General features: G+C 44.8%; 1 protein-coding gene across 6 annotated transcripts in view; it reads left to right on the top strand.

The window, feature by feature from the left end:
* Positions 1-25,197, top strand: part of NBEA (neurobeachin) — a 2,584,133-nt gene that overhangs the window by 2,083,699 nt on the left and 475,237 nt on the right. For all 6 annotated transcript variants that reach the window (XM_069640609.1, XM_069640605.1, XM_069640608.1 and 3 more), the window contains 2 exons: positions 4,641-4,758; positions 23,449-23,551. In XM_069640609.1, coding sequence (XP_069496710.1) covers positions 4,641-4,758; positions 23,449-23,551 — 221 coding nt within the window. The remainder of the gene's footprint in view (positions 1-4,640; positions 4,759-23,448; positions 23,552-25,197) is intronic.

Genomic DNA, 25,197 nt, shown 5'->3' with positions numbered 1-25,197 from the left:
GTTCTGTCGGCAAAGGATTCAGGAGCTGAGGCAGGATCTAAACGAGACTCTGCCAAGAAGGGGAAGCTTGCCCAGTGAAAACTCCTTGCAGCAGCAGCATGGTGAACCAAGCGGGTAGGCCCCCGCCCCCATAATCCCTGGGACATGCAAACACATTAAAGAGCATTTGGGAAGCATTTATGACAACCAACGAAATAGAATTGAAAAGAGAAGGCAAATATGGTACAATTCTCCTGATGGGAGATGTTAGTTGGGGGGGAAACCTGCAACCAACATTGCCACAAGCCAAAAGACATTACAGTAAAAACAAAGGAGCAAATATGGTACAATTCTCCTGATATAAGATGTCGGCTGGGGGAAATCTGGAAATAACATTGCCATAAGCCACTGTAAGAGAAAGAAAGAGGCAAATTTGAACAATTCTCCTCATATGAAATGTCAGTTGGGGGAAACCTGGAACAAGCTTTGCCAAGAGGTGTTGAAAGAAAGGTTGACAGACAGAGCTTGAACAGACCCCCATATATGGGATGTGGGATGTCAGTATGGGGGAAATTGGCACAAGAAAAAGCTGAAGTCAACAAAGTTGCGCTACTGAAGTACAATTGTGTGATACCCAAGAGGAATGCAAATGCTGCAGAGGGACCTGATAAGAGCATCAGGTAGTGAACCTTTTTGAATAGGAATACCTGGCAGGAGAGTACTCCAGGGGACCAGTGAGAGCCAAACGGGGGATATTCCTGGCAGGCGAGTAAACCAGGAAACCCACTTTGAACTGGTGTATTGAAGACAAACATTGTCATATTAAGTTGTTTGTTGTTTCAATTGAACTTCTTGTCAACCATAGAAATTGAAAAGACTTGCCTTTTACCATATTTTGATCACTGTCGGAGAAAAGACATTTGTTTATCCTGAAAAGTAGGAAATACTTTCCTTTGCTATATTCCTAACAGTATTGTGGAAAAGAGATTCTGTTTTGCCATCCTGAAAGACTAAGAGAGACTTTGTCTTTGTTATATTCCAACCAAGGTTATGGAAGAGGCATTTGTTGTGCCATCCTGAGGAAAGTATTAGGCAAAATAGACATTTGCATTACCTGTAAGAGACTGTTCTTGAAACGGAACATTTTGAACCATTTTCCTGAAATAATCCAGGGGAAGGGAACCAGCCCCTTGACACAAGGATTGTTTTGGGTTGAAGTTATATTTGTAAGTTCTTGCACATTTTAATAGAATTGAAATGTGAAACATTTACCTTGCACCTTTTGATTGTGTGTTAGTGTGAGGGTCAGGTTAAGTTTGAACACAAGGTCAGCCTGTTTTAGTTTCATAGTTTTCATTTGCTTTAGGATAGGGAAAGTTAGGCCTTTATCCAAACCCCTTTCTGTTAATAAAATGGCTAATGCTGAGAATATTACCACTTTGTGTCCGCCTCCCATTTCTGACTCCTGACAGTGCATCTGGATGCAAGCCTTTGCCATAAGGGATCAGGTGTGCCAGGTAGTTAAGACTGGTTGAGTTCTCCTTGATCAGCTGAAGACCCTTTTTCCATATGTAGTATTCCTACAGCAAGTCCATGCAATGATTGCACTTGTCATGTCCCGGATGCACTAAGCTAACAGGTTTTACTTTGGGGTGTTAGTATTTTTGATCAAGAGGATGCACCACCTTCAAAATGCATCGGCATGTCTCTTTACCAAGGCCCAACAGAGAAGCCCTATCGCCCCCATTCTAATATCATTGTAATGGTCACCGATGGACAGTTGTTCTATATTTAAGGCCATGTGTGAAATTCATTGTATCCTCTATGGACACAGTCTACTTCCCTTCTTAGAACAAGCATTTACCCCAACACATCCTGCAGACATAGGAGGAATCTCAATGGATCCCAGATCCAGCACCACAAGTTTAGCAGTATTTACCCAAGTCGAGCATAGGCGATTCAGGGGCAGAGTTTTCCCCATCCCCTTAAACTCACCTCCTCCTCTGCTCAAAAAAGCACATTCCTACTGGCAATTTCGCAAACTGTTGAAAGCTTGGTTATTTACTCATTAAACATACCACAGTTGAGCATTTCATGACACCATGATGCTATTCTTTTGTGACAGTGCTATGTGATGAATTGAGGGAATTCATCTCTTCACCCCAAGGGGAGCCCCTTCCTGTAAGGCTAGGGAGTGGAGCCCACTCATCAATAACCTCCATAAGGGTAAAGGTAAGTAGGACCTCACCAAGAGAGACTCCCCCTTTGGGGACAAGCACTCCTGATTCCGTGAGGTACTCCATCAGGAGATGCATACTGTGGCCTATATGGGATGCTTAAGAGCACCAGATTCCATAAAGTACCAAGACTGGGACCAAGAAGATACAATAAAAAATCCTGGGAAATACCTATACTGGGATGAGGAAACCATAATACCAGGAACTGTGAATCATCCCTACCATGATGAGGAAGCCATAATATGTGGATCGTCCATACTGGGACAAGGAGAATCCTAACGGATATTAGTGTCCGGAAGAAAAAGGATGCATCACTTTAAAATCCAAGATCCAATTCGTGAAGCGGTGGATGAACATAACTTCATTGAGAGACAAAAGAGAGAGACCCAGATAGAGAGGAACACCTCACATCAGCTAGGAGAAGCCCCAAGCTGCGTGACATGAAGCAGAGCGAGACCCGTACAGCAGCTAAGGAGTGCCCCAAGCCACATTCACCAAACCAGACAGAGAAACGGAGGAACCTGCAAGTTTCAAACTCGTGCAGCATTGCAAAGCATTACGCTGAAGCAAGGGCAAGCAGAGAGCCCGAGAATACAGGAGGTCCAGTGCCCCTCTGAAGGTAGTTGTGAGACCAGGGATCCGAATCCTTGATGTGATGGGACTAGTGTACAGGCAACGCCGTCGATACCACTGACAACTAGAAACGGTTGAACATTGACCGGCCGCGTTAACTTAAGGAAAGGGGACCCACGCGGCGAGAGATACAGAGGAAAGAGACACGCTGGCAGTCTGCATCGAACGAGGGTCTGCAACGAAGGAGGCTCCCACTGACTTTCTCCTATCACCAGGAAGGTAATGAGAAGACCCCAAAGAATCATTATTGCAACCAGTTAACTCGTCCCAGTACAAAAACTGAAATAGAGTTGACTTGGAAAAAAAGAGAACGTAAGTATAATAACTGTGTAAAATGAAATGTTGAATGGTTAAATACCACAAGAAAAGCAGAAAAGATAAAGTTACCCTGGGAAAAGGGGAATATAACTTGACATCCTGTACAAAGACAAAATACGTCTAACAGGGAATCAACATATGGAAAAGAGGGTAAAGAGGATTGGCGATTGAACCACACATTGCATAAAGTATGCTAAGAGACTCTAAAAGCACATGTTGAGAATCACAAACAAGAAACAAAGATTAATAAGAACATCCCTAGGGATCAAACCTGAGTAGAGAAAGCAAAGTAATACAATTTGAAGAGTTTAATGGAAACAGTCACAAGAGACTATTCACAAGTCAGACATTTAGGAATGCCCTCGGAAGAGTCTCTGTCCATCTTCTGGTTCACCACAGCATTCTGCTACACCTTTACCATAATGTTGTGCTGTATGGTGATGGATAAGCATTCTCAGAGTTGTCCAAATGTTGAATTGCTTTTTGAATCATACAAACCCGATAGTCGAAGCCGCAGAACTTGAATGTTAAATGTTATGCTCCGCCCCATCAGATTGCGTAAATAATGTGTAAAATGAAAGGAAATTATTTTATAACGCCAGAGAACAAAAGGCGATTTCAGTTAATAAACCACACATGTCACAGCACCACCTAGTAGCCATCAGTGGGAAATATCCTCCTGTTCAGGAATGGGGCCAGCTTGCAGAAGAAGTGATGTTCAAGAACGTTTTACATAGTTTTTCTATTCTTTACCTGTAGGTGATTTTTAATTCCACTTCCATCCAGTGTCTCATCCTCTTCCACTGTGATAGTGATCTTGCTAGGCCTGTCCTGTAACTCCTCCACTCTGTGCTTAGAGAATACGGTGTACTATGACCATGCATCGGTACGGGCAGCACATGTGTTCATTCCAGTCATAGTACACCGTATTCTCTGTCTGTTCAAGTTTTTTTGTCTTGCTGAGTAGGATTGCTCAGAATATATGAGCTGGTTCGCTATAGTTTAAAAACAACTCCGTTTTGTATCTTCATTGCTGTTACAGCTCCACGTGTATTTCACTTTGTTTTAAAGGTACTTACAGCAGTAGGGTCTGGTTTAAGTGACAGTGTTAAGGGCACTCATTATAGGAAATCCTACCGCTTGTAACACCCTGCTTAGTTATTTCAGATTAGTAGAACTTCGTTTTCTTTGCACACAGTTTTGTCACATAGGAAGCTGGTAACCTGTCAACATTTTTCAGTCTGATTACTGATTTTGCTCAAATTATAATCTAGTGCGATAAACGAGTCTGAGACTTGTGGGCGCAATGCAAACCACCCCCACGATGGCATGTTTTGCTCTACAGATGCCTTAAGCAAGTGATACACATGTAGAAAAGACTCCTCACTACCTCACTAGTTTGTACACAACTTTATTAATGTCATTTCAAAACATTCTAAAACAACATCTAATGTGTCTATATTTTTGCCCTAGGTCCTCGCATACACCGAAGGCCTTCATGGAAAATGGATGTTCAGCGAGATTCGAGCAGTGTTTTCACGACGCTATCTTCTCCAAAACACAGCGTTGGAAGTATTTATGGCAAACCGAAGTATGTCCCAAACAGTCATCTACCGTGTAATATTGATTACAAAAATGAAATTAAATACATTGCATATTTTGTAAGTGATGGGCATAAGAATCTAAACCACAGCAGACGTGGATTAGGAGGTTTTAGCATCACCCCAAGGGTTTCCTCTGGCATATTTAACATTAATCACTGAATGTGATAAATCACCTAAAGTGGCTGTAAGATTTAAAAGGTGTTCATAATGAAGCCCCCAGACTGGATAGCCGTAACATTACATCTGTAGCAAGGCCTCATCGGCAAAAAGTATTTAAATCGATACACTAAAAAAATGGAATAGGAAATGTTCTCAAATGCCTCAATAAGAGGATGGTGCGGATGCCTGAGGGCAATGATAGCTTAGAGTGGCATTTCCGAGTGGAGGGAATACAGAGACGTATAAGGTGAGTGTAACTGGGTAGTAAGAAAAAAGATGGCGAACAGTGGATCAAACGACTGAAGTTCAAACCAGCTGATTGGGGGTCGATTGGTAGTCGTAATAGTTCTACAAGTATGTGAACAATAAATGTAGGAGCACAGCAACCAGTGGTGGGGATGTGATTGAACGTGCTCGGTTTATGAATTCATTTAAGAGTTGAGCAGATATCATGGAGGACATGAGTGATGTTTGAAGGGGAGAATAAAGCTGTTAGATCACCCTGATGAGATGAATGTGGTGAAGACAATGTACCCTAATGATAATTGTGGAGTCGGTTCCTTCTGTTCTGTAAGGGAAATGTCATGAACTCATATAATTTGCAAGAGAAGTTTTTCTTCAGTACTATTGTACCCTGCATAAGATGGAGATCAAAGTACGGCAAAGGCAGTGTTGAGGAAGATTACAGTTTCAGTGAAATGTTTAAATGAGTGTATAATGTTTTGAGCTAAGGAAATATACTGTAGGAATGGACTGATACAGTGAAAGGCACAGCAACACATGGACGAAAAGTAATTCTAGTGTCAGTGACTCGTGAGAGATGACATTCATAAACTTCTGCTGAGAAAATATCCACAAGACCTGGAGGGTTGATTGAAGGGTGAAGCATTTTGTAATGGAGAGCATATTATTTCCTACATTATGTCACATAAACACCAAGCACAATATGTTCACCAGTGAAGAAGCCACACGCATTTAATGGGTAGTTCAAAGAGTGTGAGGGCGGAGAGGGAGTCTGAATAATGCCATGTTTTTAGCAATGTATTAAGGTATTGAAAAGAGAATTACACTTCGAAATAAAGTCTCCAAGAAGAACAACATAGGATGACAAGCGAAAGAGTACAGGATAGAAGACCTGCATCTAGGCATCTATGATTTGAACCCCTGCTTATCATGAGTTGGAGCACTCGTCTTAAAGCACTCTGCGCAGTTTAGTAGGGTCCTTCTCTGGTATGATGATTTCCACTAGTTCACACCACTGGTGTAACGGCTCCCTTCAGAATTCTAGTGCTGGAAGGGGAGGGTGAAAACTCGACCCAGACAAGACATGCCTCTGGTATCGAGCCATGCTTTAAGATGGAGTCATCAGGACTTCCTGACACCCAGGAGAGTGTGGTTGACTTCTGGGCAGAACTGCCTCCCAGGGAAGGATGCATTTTAGGATCCGCTCAATGGTCGGCACCCCATAGATAGCCTCTGAAAATTGGTGTGATTTCCATACGCCCCTCAGCTGAAGTGCAGCATGGAAATTAAAAGAAACTGCAGATTATAATGTGTTACATGTCCTCTAATGCTGTGCAGGAGGGTGGTGAGATTACTTTCTTTAGTTCCTTTCCTTTAGGTATACAAACGGGCTGAGAAGAATACTATGTATCGATTCACTCCAGATATTCACTTCATTTTATGTTCTATAGTCCATGATAAATGTTATAATAAAATAATGGCACTATCTTGGGGCGAGTGTTGATTGAGAGGAAGGAACCAACCTGGCCATAATCCCACCTGTAGATGCAGGAACCACCATATTAAGATTTTGACAGAAGTCACTCTTTCTTGAAGACAAAGAGGTGTCTTAACGCTAATCTATGTCTGTGTTTCACTAAAACCCTTCAAAACGGCCATATTGAAAAGAAATCGTTTAATGATTGGTGAGTATCTGTGTGCTGGGTTTTATAGGACACAAACGGAGCTGTGAAGGGACAAAGCACTGTACAGAAATGGCTTCTATAATATGGATACATTTAGAAGGGTATGCTAGCGCACACAAAGGTTGTGCAAATGACAGTGGCGTACATTACATTGTCTGGCAACAGAACATCAAGCGGTCACATGGAGAGAGTGCTTACAGGCAGGAGATGTGTTGGGAATAGACGACCCATTCCTGATGAATGTTTTGGTGGTTCAAATTTGTGCTTCTGTAGAAGCCGTATTCCTGTGAGCTTTACACACTCTAACCTTCCTAAATGCACGGTGGAGTCCCGTTGTCTGCATCAGATATTCCCTCCCCGGTCTCCTTCTACTATTAGTCATCTGTGATGAGCTGTGGTCATCTCAAGCCTGGTGGTGGAGAGCAAGTGTTATCCATACAACATGTGGAGAATTGCACAGAATAGAAAATCGTTCCACACACACACCACTAGAAAGTGACAAGGTCTCACAAAGCCCTTTCCAGCACCTGGTGGCAAGGTGATGGCCCTACACTTTAAAACTGTAACTTGCTAGTGTTATCATGTAGGTACAGGCAAACTTGAGCCTGTTTGTGGTTGAGCTCTGCTGTTTTCTAGTTGCCCACATAGCAAATCAAGCAGAGTGCAGACTTCGGTTAATGGGAAAGCTTTTAAATAGGAATGTAGTTCCCTTTCTCAGCATAATCGCTTTGTGAAGTATTGCACCCTCCCACAGCACCATCCCTTATATGTAGTGACTGAAAATATTCAACTGGTGACTAGCATCAACAATCACTATTTAATATGCTACTGTTGTAAGTTTTTTGAACTCCCCATGCTTTTATGTGGGGAAAGTGAGCCACTATGACTGTGTTGGTCTGACAGCTACCCAATGTGCTGTCCAGAAGATGGATGAGGAGGGAACATGCAGGCACTCTCTTCTCACCGATATGTGCTACTGCCCAGTGGGTGTGCCATTGCAAGAGTCTTAGGTTCCATGTGTTAATATCCACGCAAAAATATCACCATACAAGAATGGCACTGTCTTTTTGCGGCTATATTGACCCCTGGAACCTGTGTGGGACACCCGCACAACCCCATTATTTTTTTAAAGGGACCGGGGGACACCCCCGCAACCCCTGCTCCCATTTACCCCATAAATTATCACCATAAATAATGTCCCCTATGCCGCTTCCCAGCGACCATACATATGGCGACATTATTTATGGGGATAATATTACCTGATACTGAGGCTTATCTGCAGAACTAAAATATGCAGAAAGCCTTTAAAGAGGTAATAGTGGGCTAGTGACCAGACCCACAGACAGGCCATCAATTGGAACACAGTGTTTGCATGACACATTGTGTTTGTGATCACAGTGAAACCAAAAGTAACTATTACCTAAAGGACAACAAGCAAGCAAGTTCTCGCTGTTTCAAATGGCAGAAGAACCCAGCATGTTCCGCATCTCAGTGGCGTGACAGATAACCGCAGAGCCATGATGCATGCAGATAACAATTGCACGATGATGCCATAATCATCTTTAAAGCTTGCAAACCAATTATTACCTTTAATAACTCCTATACAATAATCAACCAATGCGAAAACCTCACTAAGCTAATGAGAGACATTAAATTAAATCCAAGTAATAATGAATCCGAGCTGGGTATTCAAAATGAAATGAGGAATAACCAATTCAAAGCTAGAACAGAAATCAGGACCCAGCCTAGAGAGTATTAAAAAGGCTGGACAGACCGAGAGAGGGAGAGAATACCGAAGGAGACAGATGTGTGCCTGCACTCCCTTGCTGCAAGGGGAGAATCTTTCTGTAAGAAACCCCGGAATACCACTTTATCTAGCAGAAGATAGAGATAACTTTGAGAAAGTTCAAGTAAGCAGCAATAACCTGGAAATCCTGAAATTAGACAGCCAGTCTATTGAACCAGAAACTCCCCCACCTAGATAGAATTGGAATTCCAAAGCCAGAGGCCTTTCACCAGCAACTTGGAGGTAACCATGGAGGAAGACTGTCCCATGGCAGCAGGGTAAAATAATACTGACTACGTGATTAGGAACCTAATGATGGGTGAGGGAGGGATAAATGCCCATTATCACAACAGTGAATCCTGCGAGTGACACTGGAGCAATAGAAGGCTTGAAACAGAAAGCCCAGGTCTAGGTATGACCCATTGTGAAGCTTAAGGAAGAAAGCCATGGTCCAGGAGGGACCTCTATGAATTCTGGAAAAAGCCCATGGTCTGTGAGGGACCTACTGTAAGCCAAGGTCCAGGAGGGGCTTATTTTTTATCATGAAGGAGAGTCAAGACTCTTGAGGGCCTAGTGGGAAGCAAGAAACAAACAAGGCAATTGAGGGACCCACAGAAATTGCAAAATACCCAAAGGTGAAGGGAGCACAGCATTAGTTGTGCTAAGGGCGAGAGAAGCCTAGACACTAGAGAACCTGCAAGCCAGACCCTGAGAGGAGGATATGAGAAGGTGAAAGTAGAGAGGCTGAAAGAAAAGACCACACTGTAACTGCTATCAAAACCTCCCAAGAAGGAACACTTTTGTTTTGTGGTGTTAGAATAGGGTTGGTCTGCAAAAGGCTAGGTTTGGGACTTTTGCTGTGGCCAATTCTTGTAACCTTTTGTGTGATTAGCCAAGGGGAGCCGGAGTCTCAGGGCTTGCTGAGACCATGGTGAAAAACATTCTGTCAGCCACATTGTTGAGTTTTACTTTCTAGAATAAGATCTCCCCAGAAGGGACAATTACTTGCAAGAGTAGGTTTTGGAACTTAGATTTTGTTCAACACCTGACCAGTATCACACAGGAAGAGAGCCCTACATTGTGTTCATCCGTCCCTGACACTGTATTTTGTGTGTCTATTAATTATAGAATTAACCACTAGGCCTTGCATCCAATAACATCCTCTCTGTAAACATATTCAGAATGGATTGTGTCCTCCAACGTATTCCTCATCTTAGATGTATTCCAACCAACTTTAGCTGCTTTGGAAATGTTTTCTCGGCAGAGGGCGCCGTGCCTCGATCTCATCAATTCAATGGTTCCTTGAAGGCCTCCGTCGAGGGCGACACCATCGGGTATACAAGTAGCACGTGCGGCGCCCGTTGGCCTCAGTTCTGTTTTTCCGCGCTACATGTTGCTTCGGAGATTCAGTGCGCCTCGAATTCTGTGACGCAGTAAATACTGAGGAATATTCTATATGTCCTCTTCATCGACTCCGACCCCGCGATCAGGGTTTCAAAAAGTGTAAATCTTGCGGTTCGAAAATGTCCATCACGGACCTGCATCGAGAATGTCTGGGGTGTCCCGGGGAAGTCCACGATATGGAGGCCTGTACGAAGTGTCAGGCGATGACGGGGAAGGCCTTGCGAGAGAGGAAGGGAAAACTGCAGGTAGGTCGTAAATCCGACCGGAAAGCCTCTAGCATCGAGTCGAGGTCCAGTGAGGAGAAGTCTCCTCGACACGAAAGGCATCAGTCCAGGTCCCGAAGCGATTCCTATCGCTCTTTGTCTTCGACGAAAAAATCCAAGAAAAGACGCCACAGGTCCCCTTCCACCTCATCCTCGGACAAATCCCCAAAAAGGATGAAATGCCCCACAAAACATTCTTCCTCCGAAGAGTGTGAAGCATTCAGGGTAAAAATGATGGAGGTGTTTGAAAAAGCGAAGCCTCGGTCCGCGCCTTCTTCGGAAGCCGGCGGTAGCGTTATCGCTCCGACACTCGTGCGCCCTCGAGCCCGGGTGATCGAAGGAGGAAGGATCGGGAACCTTCCAGGAGGCCAAGCGACAAATACCAGTCGAGTTGACCTTTGGAGGTCACCGATGCCGTCTGAAACCCGACGCACCTCGTAGGGCAAGTCTTCAAAGAGCGCCTCGACTCCCTTGAAGCTGGCTCCGTCGACGACCACTATTTCGTCGATGCCATCGACGCGTTTGTCGACGTCGACCCCGAAGCCCTCGGCACCAAAGGTTCCAAAGGCTCCTTTGCCAACTCAGCCGGAAAAAGAGAAGGCTGCAAAGGCTGTAATTAATACCTTCAGGTTCCACTAATACACCTCTTCCACCTCTCCCAGAAAAGGTTTTTAAACCTCTTCCAAGGAAGGAATTTTTCAAATCCTTGACTTCAATATTTGAAAAACAGGAGAGATCTGATGAGGAGAATGTTCCTTTTGGACTGGAATATGGTACCCCAAATGTCCCAGAATGCCTGATTTCTGAGGAAAGCAGGATGAGGCACCTGGTGGAAACCTTACATAATGCAAGTGGCATGAAACAGATTTTGGCAGGACAGAACCAGGGGAGCATGCCAGTCCCTCATACCGTCAACTAATGACAAAAGTGGTTGATTATTTAGGATGGGCTAGACCACCAACCCAATTCATCCAGGATGATCTGACCAATATATTGACCATGGTCCCACCGAAGATGCAATCCTACCCTTCCATGTAGCCTTGCAAAATAAGGTGGCCAAAAATTGGGAGACTTCGGATTCTATTCCTCCAGTGAATAAATCCCTTACTTCAAAATACCACCCTTCCAGTGGCGACCCCGGCTATCTGTCTAAACACCCCACTCCCGAGAGTCTGGTGGTCAAGGCAGCCACAGCATCAAATAAAATGGCGTACCCTTCTATCCCTCCAGATAGGGACGACAAGTGTGTGGATGGTTGGGCATGCAAGGTATTTTCAGCTGGGAGTATGGCGTTCAAATCAGCCAACTCCACATGTGCCTTGGCAACATTTTCGTTCACTCTGTGGGAGTGCATTACAATGGCGGCGGAGCACATACCAGAAGGGGATGAAAGGGAAGGATTCCTAGCCATTGTTACAGATGGAAAGGAGGACATGCAAATCCCTTCAATCTGGTTTGGACACTGCTGATAGTGTGAGCAGGTCCATGGGCACTAGCACGGTAATGCACAGATTTGCATGGTTACGGAAGTCGGGCTTTCCACCAGACGTGCAGAACAGTCTTCTGAACATGCCTTTTGACGGGTCTCACCTTTTTGGCAACAAGGCTGACGAGAGCCTTGAGAGGTTGCAGACCTCAAAGGCAGCTGCCAAGTCTTTAGGAGCTGCTATTAGGCAACCTCAGCCTTTTTGTGCGCCAGGTCAATCTTGTAGGGGATGATACTATCGTTCCTGCTCCTCATATGGAAAGGCGAGAGGAATGGCCAGTCAAAGGGGCCAGAGAAAGGCCACTCGCGGTGGACGAGGAAAACGATTTGCCATCAGTGGCCGCAGCAACCGCTACAAAACCACTTTGAGGACTTGCATCACAAGACACCTGTGGGAGGCAGGCTGTCACAGCATCTGCAAGAATGGCGAGGCATTACTTCAGATGTTTGGGTTCTAGAAATAATAGCTCCAGGTTACTGCCTTCCTTTTCTAACGCAACCTCAAAGCAATCCACCAGGGAGACACCCTTTTGAAGTTTTCAGACCCGCTCCTACAGCAGGAAGTTCTAACCCTACTGGAGAAAGGTGCTATAGAGGCAGTACCTGTAGCTGAGAGGAACAAGGGATGGCACCCCCCCTTACTTTTTGATCCCCAAAAAGGATGGAGGATTGAGACCCATCTTGGACTTAAGAGGCTTGAACAAGCTCCTCAGGAAGGACAAGTTCAAGATGGTTACTCTTTCTCAGATCCTTCAGGCCCTTCAACTTCAGGATTCGTTGGTGTCATTGGACCTCCATGATGCTTATTTTCATGTGCCAATTCATCTCAAGCACAGAAAATACCGGAGGTTCGTAGTTGGTGACTCTCACTATCAGTTTCGAGTCCTGCCATTCAGATTGACCTCCGCCCAAGGGTCTTCACCAAGTTAATGGTAGTGGTGGCAGCGCACCTCGAAGAGGTGGGATTCACGTCTATCCCTACCTGGATGATTGGTTGATCAGGGCACGTTCTGCCAAACAAGCACTGGATCATCTGAAAGTCACCTGCCACTTCCTCCACAGACTGGACTCCTCCCTCAATTTCAAGAAGTCACAAATGACACCTTCCCAACAGCTCCAGTACATAGGGGCTGTATTAGACACATCCTTGGGAAAGAGCTCGCCTCCCAAGTCGAGGGCTGAAGACATTCTTCAGATTGTTAGCAAATTCCAAAATACCCAAGCCTACGACTTCTTAAGGTTCCTCGGCCTCATGGCATCCTGCATCTTCCTAGTGCCAGAGGCACACCTGAGGATGAGATCCCTTCAATAAGCTCTAAAGACTCATGGTCCCAGTTTTCAAGTCAAATGACGGTTTTCTTCAGATTCCGAACAAGGTTCGCCAGGATCTTTTGTGGTGGACTTGCACAGAGAATATCCTAAAAGGAGAACAGTTTTGGCAACCATGGCCGGAGATTACAGTAGTGACGGATGCCTCAATCATGGGGAGGGGAGCTCATGCCAACGATCTGACAATCAGCAGTCGTTGGTCCCCATCAGAGTCCAAACTACACATCAACCTTTTAGAGCTGAGAGCAATCGGACTAGCGCTGAAGGCTTTTCTATCTTCTTCAGAGGAAAAAATGTTCTGATAATGACGGACAACACAGTGGCTATGCATTATTTAAACAAGAGGAGGTGTAGGGTCACTACCTCTGTGCAGAGAGGCAATGCAGCTCTGGTATTGGGCAATTTAAGAAGGCATCTCCTTAACAGTAGTTCATCTAGCCAGGGAGGAGAATGACGGCGGACACTCTGAGCAGGCAGAGCACAGAGTCCAACGAGTGGGAACTGGCTCAGGAAGTCATTCAAGAGATCTTCACCCTTTGGGGGAACCCCTCAAGTAGACCTATTTGCGACCGGAATCAACCGGAAGTGTGAAAAGTATTGCTCAAGGGAATTTCCCCCGAGAGGAGCCCTAGGGGATGCGTTTGTGGTGGAGTGGAACTTCCCACTATTATACACGTTCCCTCTGATTCCTGTCATTCCTCAGGTCATCAGGAGACTGAGATGGTTTGGAAACCGCATGATCCTAATTGCCCCGGATTGGGCTAGGAGAACGTGGTACCCAGACCTTCTAGACCTGTCCATCTGTCCCCACTTACGTCTTCCTCAGAGAGAGGACCTTCTCTCACAAATGGAGGGCCAGGTTCTCCATCCAGAGGTCAAGATTCTCAACCTTCACGCTTGGTATCTCAAAGGCAGAGAGTCAAGGATTGGGACCTTCCAGATGACATCATGGAGGTGTTGCTTTCAACAAGAAGGCCAGCAACTAAATCTCTATACCGTTGCAGTTGTAAAAAGTTTTGCAACTGGTGCAGAGAAAATAATTCTGATCTGTTTTTATGTTCTATTCCAGAAGTACAGTCCTTCATCTTGTCCCTAGCACATAGAGGTCTAAATGTTGGAACCATTAAAGGTTATCTTGCAGCGCTTTCCATTTTCAAGCGCTCGTCAGAAGAATGCTCCCGTTTCAAAATTCCTTTAATAGTACAATTCTTAAAAGGACTCACCAATGTGTTTCCTCCTTACCCTTTCCAAGTACCAATTTGGGCTCTTAATCTGGTTCTAAAATTGTTAATGTGTGCCCCTTTTGAACCCTTGCACACTTGTCCATTAAGATTACTAACATGGAAAACTGCTTTCCTAGTTGCTTTAACATCTGCAAGAGAGTGCTAATTGCAGGCATTGGCTTCTGGGCCACCCTATACTGCGTTCCATAGGGACAGAGTGGTATTAAGGGTTAAATCCTATTTTTTACCTAAAGTTGTGTCTTATTTTCATTTAAATCAGAAAATTGTTCTAACCGCATTCTATCCTCCACCCCATCCTCGTAAGGAAGAGGAAAGATTGCACAGGTTGGACCCGAGAAGAGCTCTAAGCTTTTACATTCCTAGGCTTTCCAAACTTAGAGTGGATAATCAACTTTTCATTGGCTACGCCGGAAGGAAATTGGGTCAATCGGTGTCAAAACAAACCATATCACTTTGGATTGTGCTTTGCCTTTCAGAATGCTACAGATTGGCGGAGAAAGACCCGCCAGAAGGCTTAATAGCCCATTCCACCAGAGGCATCGCCTCGTCGACAGCCCTTCAAAGAGGTGTTCCCATAAAATCCATTTGTGAAGCAGCAACTTGATCATCGCTGCATACTTTTTCAAAATTCTATAGTCTGGATGCTTCCCAGTCTAAGAAGCTGAATTTTGGTAAAGCAGTGCTATATGCAGCCATATAGGGGTATCAAAAATCTACTCCCTCCTCCAGAGAATTTTCCATACTGCTTTGGGAGTCTATCTAAGATGAGGAATACGTTGGAGGACACAATCCATTCGAAAAAACAAGTTACTTACCAACTGGTAACTTTCTTTCGATTGGATGTTGCGCCAACGTATTCCTCATCACCCTCTCATCCTACCCCTCTGTAGATTTTCCGGGTTATTGCCACTTCAACTCTCGCAAGGCTAATACCCGACTACCGGCACCATCTACACAGTAGAACAAGAGTGGGAAAAAGCAGAACTGAGGCCAACGGGCGCCACGCGTGCTACTTGTATACCCAATGACGTCACCCCCGGCAGAGGCCTTCAAGGGACCATCGACTCTACGACATCGACGCACGGCGCCCTCTGCCGAGAAAATTTTTCCAAAGCAGCTAAAGCTGGTTGGAATACATCTAAGATGAGGAATACGTTGGAGGAACGTCCAATCAAAAGAACGTTAACAGGTGGTAAGTAACTTGTTCTTTTAACCAAAGGTCTCATACCAACATTTATCCAGTTGTCAGGTATCCACTCTGTAGGTGGGTCACCCACTTATTCTCAATGGTTAGGACTCCAAGATTAGTGTGATTGCGAACCTTCCCGATAGCATCATGATCAGATCCCTTTTAATTAATCAGGAACATTGCTGTTAAATAACTGTATGGACCAAAATGAAGCGCACCATAGCACATATATTTCTTCCTGATTTTCTTTCACTTTCTAATGTGGTTGTCTAATTAAGCTTGGCCATTGTGGGAATGCATATATTTCTCAGGTTCACCTCAGTTGTTGTCATGCACAGAGCATACAGAACATAAGTAGAAATCATGCATAAATTGTTATACTTATGACTTTTATGCACCTTGTAATTGTGATTGATTTGTGGGACTGAGCAGGGGCACAAATCGCAATTACCTATTTCACCACCTACATCTGCTCCATCTCATTAATCCATCAGCATTTGCGGGTGGAGATGCTTTGGATTCTTACGTGATGTGCATTTTTTGTACCTAGAAATATCAGGTGGGTTCAATAGAAATCCATGTAATTGCCTCCTTTCATCTATGGACAAAGCACGCTGGCTACCCATTCGCTCTACGGTCAAGTTCAAAGTATTGACCCTGGTCCATAAAACCATGTATGGCAATGTGCCTGAATACTTGAAACATAGGCTTAAAATATATACCCCAAATAGATCAATACCATCTTTAGGCTAATTCCTAATTGCTGTACCAAATCGTGAACGTGCCTGCACCCTGGGACATTCCTTCACTGTCCAAGTGACTACTTTGTGGAATTCACTTCCAGAAGAGATGCACCGTACACAAAACCATCTAGCATTCCACTGAAAATTAAAGACCTGGCTGTTTTGAGATCAGCCTAGAAACCCTAGATCCAGAAGAGCCTATCTCTCTTCTGATTAGTACTGATGTTTCAATATTTTGGGATGTGTGGTTAGACATCTCTTTGGGTCGCTGGCACCTGTGAGGGTCTAGGAGTAAGACATGGGCACAAAGGTGGCATGTCAATTGGCAAAGGCTTTTATTAACTAAAATGGGGGGTTGGCGAAAATCCTATCTAGCCCTGGTGCTAAGAGGGGTTTACCTGCCTAGCCAAAATAAGCTAATGAAAGTAAAGTTTGCCGTCCTGTGTCTAAATCCTAACCTATCCCTCACAAGCTAAAACTCAGTATAACGTGAACAGAGAACATATCTCTCGACTGCCAACCTGCAGCCCAACTTTGCAGTTCAAAACCAAAGTTCCAAAAGGGTATAGAAAAACAAACAAAAGTTCCACAAGACTCAAGGGGTTGTCTCTCTTTCCCCAGAGTCTTTCTAGCTTTATATCTGTGTCTTTAATAGATGCAAAAGAGTCTTTCTCCAGTATTGGATTTTTCATAGATTCACATGCTGTGAACATTCCCCATTGTCAGGCTAGGAATCCTTAGTTACTTTTTGATTTCCCCTTGCCATTGGCAAGAAGAACCTACATTTTGTAGCCTAGCACACTTATTATGAGTGTTTTTGGTCCCCACCAATAGGACCTCGACTAGACCCTCCCCTTACTCTTGCCCTCAAGTTTTGACACTGTGATACCAGATGTCCCTGTGGTGTGAGTGGTTTTACCTGACTTGGTGGAAGGAGGGGGCATTGGAATCTATGAAATATACCAAATGCTGGAGAAGAGGAGTTGCAGGTAAGAAACCTTCTCCTTTTCCAGCTTTGGATCTTTCATCAATTCACATTATGATCACACTGTGTAGCAGTATACAGACACTGGACGTGCATACAGGTAAAAGCCACCCAGCAGACCTTACTGCAAACCCACAGCCTTGGTTTACTCTCCTTCCAAGGGATGTGTGTGCCACTTATGTTTTTACAGTTTGTGTTCCCCTTATTTACTGGTTTAGGTTATGCCTTCATTGTATGTGTCCCAGACCCCTTCACGAAGTTACTCTGTCTTAGTGGATATTGTGTTCTTTCTTCGTTTCGGGCCCCCTCTCACTCAGGGTCTCCCCAGCCCTGTGACCAGTCACCCCTCTAGGGTCTGGGCCATCACCTGCTGGCTGTTTGCAGGACACCCAGGAGCTTCAGCGGCTTTCCTGGCCTCTCATGACTTCCCTCGCTCATCGGCATCCCTTCCCTGCAGTTTTCCAGTAGTTTTATTGCACGCCCGCAGCCTCGCTTACTGGTGAGTCTCCAGCATTCCCTCCGATCTACCTCTTGCGTTGCATGCCTTTTGTGAGCTCTTCTGCGAGCGTGCTGCCTTCCAGGACACTGTCTGCCATTCTACATTCGGGGTCTATGCGGGCCTCACCAAATTCTCAGTGTGTGTTGAACTGAAGTTGAAAAATGCCATAGTTCTCTTCCCTCTCCTACTTCAAATGACAGCGGATCAATAGGAGCATCTGGGAGACTAGAACATGTTTACTCGTTCTGGCTTGTGATAATCATTCCTCGTGGCCTCTTCCTCATCCCTGTGGTTCTCATTGGGAATATGCTACTGCAGCAAATGGAAGTAACAGCTAATGGGGACGGAAGGGTCTTGAGGGAAGGTGGGAGGGCCAAAGGGATACAAAAAACACACAGGAAAAATAATTGTGAAACTGCAGTTTGGTTCTCCAGCACCCACCTATACCATAGACAACACACACAGGGTACCTGGAGATTAACTCATTTTATACTGGTATTACTACTCTACAGCTAAACTAGTGCTGTCCCTAAATTGGAAGCACACAACTGTCCCTAGCAGAGGATTTCTATCTTTAAACCAACAGTGATATGCCGCCTATCTAAAAGAAACAGAGAAATAAAATTATCCCTCCACTAAACTGCAGCTATACAGTGCAGTTAAACACCTTTTGTCCCCACAATTTGGTCCAGACCGATCCAAAATATCATTGTTGGAGCATTTCAATATGGATTTCTTCTTTGTCCTTTATTAACCCACACTGTAGTGTGCTCAAAAGAAGTGTGAGTTGGGTGCATCTAAAACTACAGTGAAAATACAGTGTCACACACCATGCACAAACAAACGACAAGTCATTCTATTGGTATGCTGGTTAGATAAAAGGATAATCGCTATAGAAAGGGTCGACTGGTTTCGATGACGTCTGATTCAATCATCATCATCTTCAGGACCAAAAGAGTCTTTTTATGATTTAGAAACGAGACACATTGCTCATCTTGTTTCAGGTGTTTGTCCCATCCTGTTGTCTACGCAGGGAGCAGAAGGACATGTGTCCAAATGCAAGCTACAACATAAGCCTTTCTAGTCATCTATTCATGCTAGACTCAAAGGAAGCTCCTATTTAAGTGAGCCGAACAGGCTCCCCCACTCCCAAAAAACACTCCACATACCTTTTGTCAGGCATCCACTCAGTTCCGTTCTACAAGGCTATGCAGTGTAATCAGGGTGAGAATTATATTCCTTAGTTTTCACTCTGGGTAAACAAATGAGAGCATGACCTTCAGTGTTGATCCGGCCACTAAGTGGCTATGTGCTGATCAGCTTTATGAATCCAGTTACTATTAGAAGGGCCAAACCCAACTGAGGCAGCCCCTGAGCTTTATCTCTGCAAGCCTGCTCCTCAAGCCTTCTTGTGGCAAGACGAGAGGACCACCAGAAAACGGGTAACCTGGTTCCGGGTCTTGTGCCGAGAAATAGGCTTTACTCTGGCCTGCAGACTGACGATGTGCATGTGATGCTCATGCCCCTGTGTCAGGGGTAGCGGCCACATATCACTAAGGCAGACGTCATGTTGGAAGGGGGTGCTGCGTATGCACTAATATACATAATGCAACGTGTCTAGTTACTTAAAACTCATTTAGGTACACTTTCTGTTAATGTTGGCCCTATATTCCTCGTTGTAAGGAAGGCATGGTATCAAACAGTGAATAAAGACACAAGTGATCACAGTTCAAGGGTGTTTATTGAACTTCAAATGGGTGGTTGAACGCCTAAATCTAAGGATTGAGCAAGCTATGACCATCAAATAATAACACTGTCCTGATCAAGTCAATGTCATATAAAAAGGCCTATACTAATAAACCTATTGCCAGTCCTTACTTCTAAATACAAAAGGGTGTGGGACAATGATGTATGCAAAAAGAATAATGCTCAAGAAATAATATGTTAGGACGGTTGAGCAATTGGCTTCCCTTCCCCACGTTTTCAGCACGGGGCAAGGCAGCACTTTCGGTCTTCGCACACACTCTGACTTCTCAGCTATGAGGATACAGTTCTAAGCACAGACATCAGGGCCTTCTGCTAAAGACTCTTTTCTAGTAACAGTCTCTCAGTGCAGTGGGTCTTTCGAAACAAAGTCTCAAAGTTCCATTCCTATCAGGATTTCTACATGCAAAAGTTCTCACTTTAAATGTTCATTGTGGGTCTCCCTCTTCAGTCTGAGACCCCTTTTTTATCCCAATGTTCACACTTGGTTTTCCTCATATGGGCTCAGACAACAGATCTCCCTCGTTTGGGCTCGGATCCTCTTGATATCTCAATGTTTACATTTGGTCTCCCTCGTTCCGGCTCGGACCATGGACCTCCCTCGTTTGTGCTCAGATCATCTTTTTACCAAATTCGAAGACTTTAGAATGTGCAATGGGTTTTGCTTAAATCATTGCAGGACCACTTTGATTTACTTCACACGATTGTTTTCATCAATCTTCTACTTTCTTTTCTTTTGGCGGGAAACCTTACAAAGACCTTTGATTGAGCACCTTCACAGTGCCGGACCACTCTGTCAATGGTATCGATCGTATCTTGCCTTTTTAAGTTCAAACATTCATCAGCAGTTTTAGCTTCACCCGCGTCTTTCATCACACGCGTTGCACAATGTTCGTTCCAGCGCCCATTATACAATGTTGCTGCTTGCAACCTCGACGTCAACACAGACCAGTCTTGCATCAGTCTCCCCAACTCAGTGGATGTGTTGATCTCTCTGTTGCTCCTTTGTTCTTGGAAACAAGGACGATACCACGGCGGCCGCTTCTGCTCCTCCCCACCTTGGTCAGTAACACAGCAGGTCCCTCGGTATCTTGGACACACACTGCTGGATTCTTCAGTCTGGTTTCCTGGCATTACGCTTTCTGCCTTGCAAGTAACAGCGTCTTGCCGAAAAGGTCAACAGTATTTCCCTTCTTATGAACTCTTCTCGGTTTGCTGTATTTCTCCCGTCGTTCAGCTGCCGCCTCAAAACTGCTACTCCCTTGTGTGCTTTACCTTGCTCAGAGTGTGGTCTCATGCTCTGCCTTTTATCTGTGTGGGAAAGGTAATGGAAGTCAGGTGTGAGTGATTGTCAGTAATTGCCTGACTTCGCCTGACCATGGTAGCGAGACATGTCCAGTACACTGCTCAGGTGTGAGTCTGTTTTCTCCCAGAGTGAGCTGTCAGTGTTTGTGATGGGAAAGGGGTGGGGTAAAGTTCCTACATATCCTACCTGGTAGGATGGGGTAACGGTGTTAAAGGGGGAGGGATACCGCATCTCGCCATCTGCTGTCCCACTCCCCGAATACCCTGCCCCAGGTGATCCTCCCACATTGGTCCACCCCCAGGGTCTGGATCCAAAGGCGATGGCTGTGCCCTATCCACCTGACAGAGAGATCCGCGGGGACTAGCGGGTGAGACACCATTTGGTTTCTCACAAAGTGCATGACACTCATTATTACCAGTTATGCTTCCCGAGGCTGGGATTTTTCAGTCCTACATCAGCAGCATAGAGATCATTGCGTATGTTCAAGCCCCTCATGTTGTGATGTTAGTCAAGCAACAATATTTATGTGGATTGGTTGAACTGTATTTATTGCCAAAGTGTGGTTACGGCCCCTGTTAGTACCACGGGCCTTATGTTCCTATTCGGCAATCATGGGTGGCCTTTGTACTTTGTTGTTAATAGGGCAAAAGTATTTCCATAGACTAGTATATATGCGTTGTTTATATATGAATTTCTTCTCTGAAACAGAAGACCAGGAGGATAGCTCAGGGGCAACCCGTTTGTCTTGGAAGCAAGAAAACACATAGCAACACAGGTTCAAATCCCAGGTCAGCACTTAGAAACTGATCCCCGGTATTAAGTGCGTTATAAAATAACAATTAGAAATCATAGATGAGCTTTTTTCAGTACCGTGGGCATGACACTCGTTGTTGCGAGTCATTCATCCCATAGCCAAAGGTCTGGGGTGCATGCTCTACAACTGAGCGGGTATCCAACTCTGTGGGTATCCAAGGCTTGTTCTTAATGGCCTATACCCATAAGGTGCATGTACCGTCTCCAGTACTCATTCTGATGCTTTTATATGTCTTAGATTTCATGCATATATGAGACAGTCATGCATGAGAGGGTGGTGGTATGTCTGGGGCTATTCTGACCATCAGAGAATCTAATGCGATTGTGGAGGCTGCTGATGCCCCTCCTCTGCTCTTCCGCAGTCTACCCAAGAGAGCGGTGGTGGTCTTCAAAATGTGCGTGGTTCATACCTACAGGGTGGCCAAGCCATGCCACGCCACTGGATTTTCTCATTGAGACCATTCTTGTAGGTGTCTAATCGAAACATCCACTGCTGTTCTCCTTTGATGAGCATTGCCTCAAAATCTCCTCCTATCCTTGTCAAATATACTTTTTCCAAAATTGTCCATTTGAAGTCTTGTGCTCCGTGTCGCATCTCTACAAAGTATGCCACCAAAGGGTCCTGCATACGCACCTGCAAACTGATCACCCCTGTGGTGGCACCACTTTGTAGAGATGGGACACTGACCCACAGTTTAGTGGAGGGATCATTTTCTTTCTCCTTTTCTTGTAGATAGGCAGCACATCACTGTTAGCCTTAGAAAAGACAGTTGTGTACTTCCAATTTAGGGATAGCACTAGTTTAGCTGTAGAGTAGTCGTACAAGTATAAAATGACATCATATTCAGGTGCCCTGTTTGTGTTGTCCAGGGTCAAGGGGATACTGCGTTCTCCTGTAGTGGTCACTGCTCCCAATGGGGTCCTCTCTCCCCATGGAATCCTCCTGCTGAGTACTGCCCCCAGGGTGACTATAGTGTAGCAGCCTCGCCTCCCTGGCCTATTGAGAAGGGACTTTGCCATCTAAATCAGTGATGATACCTCTGGATTCGTCACACACCATATAAGCAACCAAATGTAGAGACAGTTTTGTTTGTTTGTATGTTTAGGTATGAAACTGCACAGAAAAGTGGGTCCGCTCATGTTTACATGAATTATTAACCACCACAAATGCAAACAATCAAAATTGCACAGCAAGCACTATTTAAACATATATCTCTCCTTGCTACTTATGGGTCACACAACAATGATCCCTTTTGTTTTGTGAAACCAGTCCAAAGACGCCACCAGCGCGGATTCCTGGTGTGCACGCCTATTGTATAAAGTGTTCTGCTCTCGCATCAAATAAGATGGATTCTGGGTCTGGAACCCCAAATCTGTTTTCTTAAAAGATCTGCTAAAGATGTTTTACGTTCATGATGCCAAAGAAAATCTCCTATTAGATGAAATGCTATTTTAAATCTCCCTCCCCTAGTTTGTAATTAATGAAAGCCTAACATGAAACTAGCCATTAGGTACTCACCTTAAATACTCTATATAATTAACATGTATTTAAGGAGAGCCAATTAGTTCACACACCTGGAAGGGCCAGGAAACCTTACTTTGCAAGCGCGCTCAACCTGAGAAGGCACATTCCCTACTGCATGCACCCAGAAATCAGATTTTAGGAACTAGGCTAGTAAGTTATTTAAACAAATTCCAGTGGTTTGATTTCTGCTGCATAACGTTCTGGAGCAAAACATGATTGAATCGTTTTCTAAATGTTGTTTCTTCTCCTTACAGCTTCGGTCATGTTCAATTTTCCTGACCAAGCAACCGTTAAAAAGGTTGTGTACAGTTTACCTCGAGTTGGAGTGGGTACCAGCTATGGACTACCGCAAGCCAGGTAATATCCGGATATTGTGATTGGAATGTTACCTTATTGTTTTTGGATTAACCAGATCATCTCATGTGATGTCAGCTAATTTTCTTAATCCCTGAGCATGCGACCATGAATACTGTGGCTGCAGTGCTCAGTTCTAGAATATGTACATAACTCTCTTCCACCCAGTAAAGCAGACAATCAAACGTTGCTGCACAAACGTTCTGCATCTACATTTCATTCAACAAAACAGAGTATATGCCAATAACCAAAACAAAGCAGTGAGTTATTGTCTGTGCAGCGCTGGCGGCCAGATTCGGACTAGGAAAAAAACTCTTACCTTTAATTAAACCTAGAAGAATGAAAGACTTGTACAGCCTCACTGGGATTCACCAAGTGTTCTTTAATCCCATAGCTGCTAGAGTGGCTCGGATTACGTTTACCAGTGACCAAGTAAATGTGTCTCTGTAGATCACCAGGACTGGATGAGTGATGTGGGGCAGATCCAAATTGCCTCCTCCCGCTGCTCTAGGGGTGAGTGTGTGTGTGTGCCTATCAGTCTTTGTCTGTCAGGCTCTCTTGGGAATAAACTGGCCCACTGAAAGGGCTACGTTTCACAAACAGTGGCACAACAGGTATATTAAACCGGAAACAAATTGCAGATGTGCCGTGCAGTGTTTGAATGCAGTAGTTGCTTTATTCATGCTATGTAGAAAAAAAATCCACAAATGCAGTCTGTTCTGTGTCTTTCCTTTTCGGGTGAAGTGGCAACTATTTATAATCGTGCAAATCAAGTCTCTTATGTGGGAAACCTGAAGGTGTCTCACCCGCTGGTCCCCGGAGATCTGTCATCCAGGTGGCCAAGACACGGACATCACTATTGGATCCAGTTCCTTGGACGAGTGCGGGAGGATCACCTGGATGAGGGGTCTTCGGGGAGTGGAAGTGAAACAGCGAAGGGTGAGATCCAGTAGAATATCTAGAACCACAACCCCCCTTCTAGACAGAAACAGTTTCTTACAGACAGATTACCATGAAAGACAACCGACTGAAACCGGAGCCATGTACCTGACATGTCCCAACAGAAGGATCAGGCAGAGTCAGGCAATTGCTGATAACTACACACACCTGACTTCCCTTCCGTTTCCCGATAAGGATAAAGGGCAGAGCACACAGAGAGCAAAGCCAGACGCATGAGGAAGCAGCTATTCCAGGACGGCTGTTCAAACGGAGGAGAAAGACGGCGAGACCTGAAAGGATTACGAGGAGGCAATTGCCCTTGCCAACCCAGACCCACCGAGCCTCTGAGAAGGGAAACGGAAGACCATCTATGCCATAAAACCGTACCTTACCGCACCCAACTGCCTCTCCATCGCCAGAGCTACTGTAGGAGCCAGACTGGACTACTGTAACACCTTTTTAGCCGCACATCAACCAAAAGCTGGCTCCAAATAGTGCAAAATAATGCTCTCTGCGCTGCACTGCACATCCCCAAATCTGACCATGTATCACAGGCCAGAAGAAACGCACACTGGCTCCCAGTCAAGGAAAGAATCAGTTTTAAAATACTCACCCTCACACACAAATGCATCAATCACACAGCACCTCCCTACTTATCAGAAACCATAACTAAGAATTCATCCCTCCGTACTAAAAGAAGCCACCATGCT

This window comes from Ambystoma mexicanum, chromosome 7q, assembly GCF_040938575.1.
Source record: "Ambystoma mexicanum isolate Mex_15411 chromosome 7q, UKY_AmexF1_1, whole genome shotgun sequence".
NCBI lineage: Eukaryota > Metazoa > Chordata > Amphibia > Caudata > Ambystomatidae > Ambystoma > Ambystoma mexicanum.
This window is presented reverse-complemented; position numbering and strand designations above follow the sequence as displayed.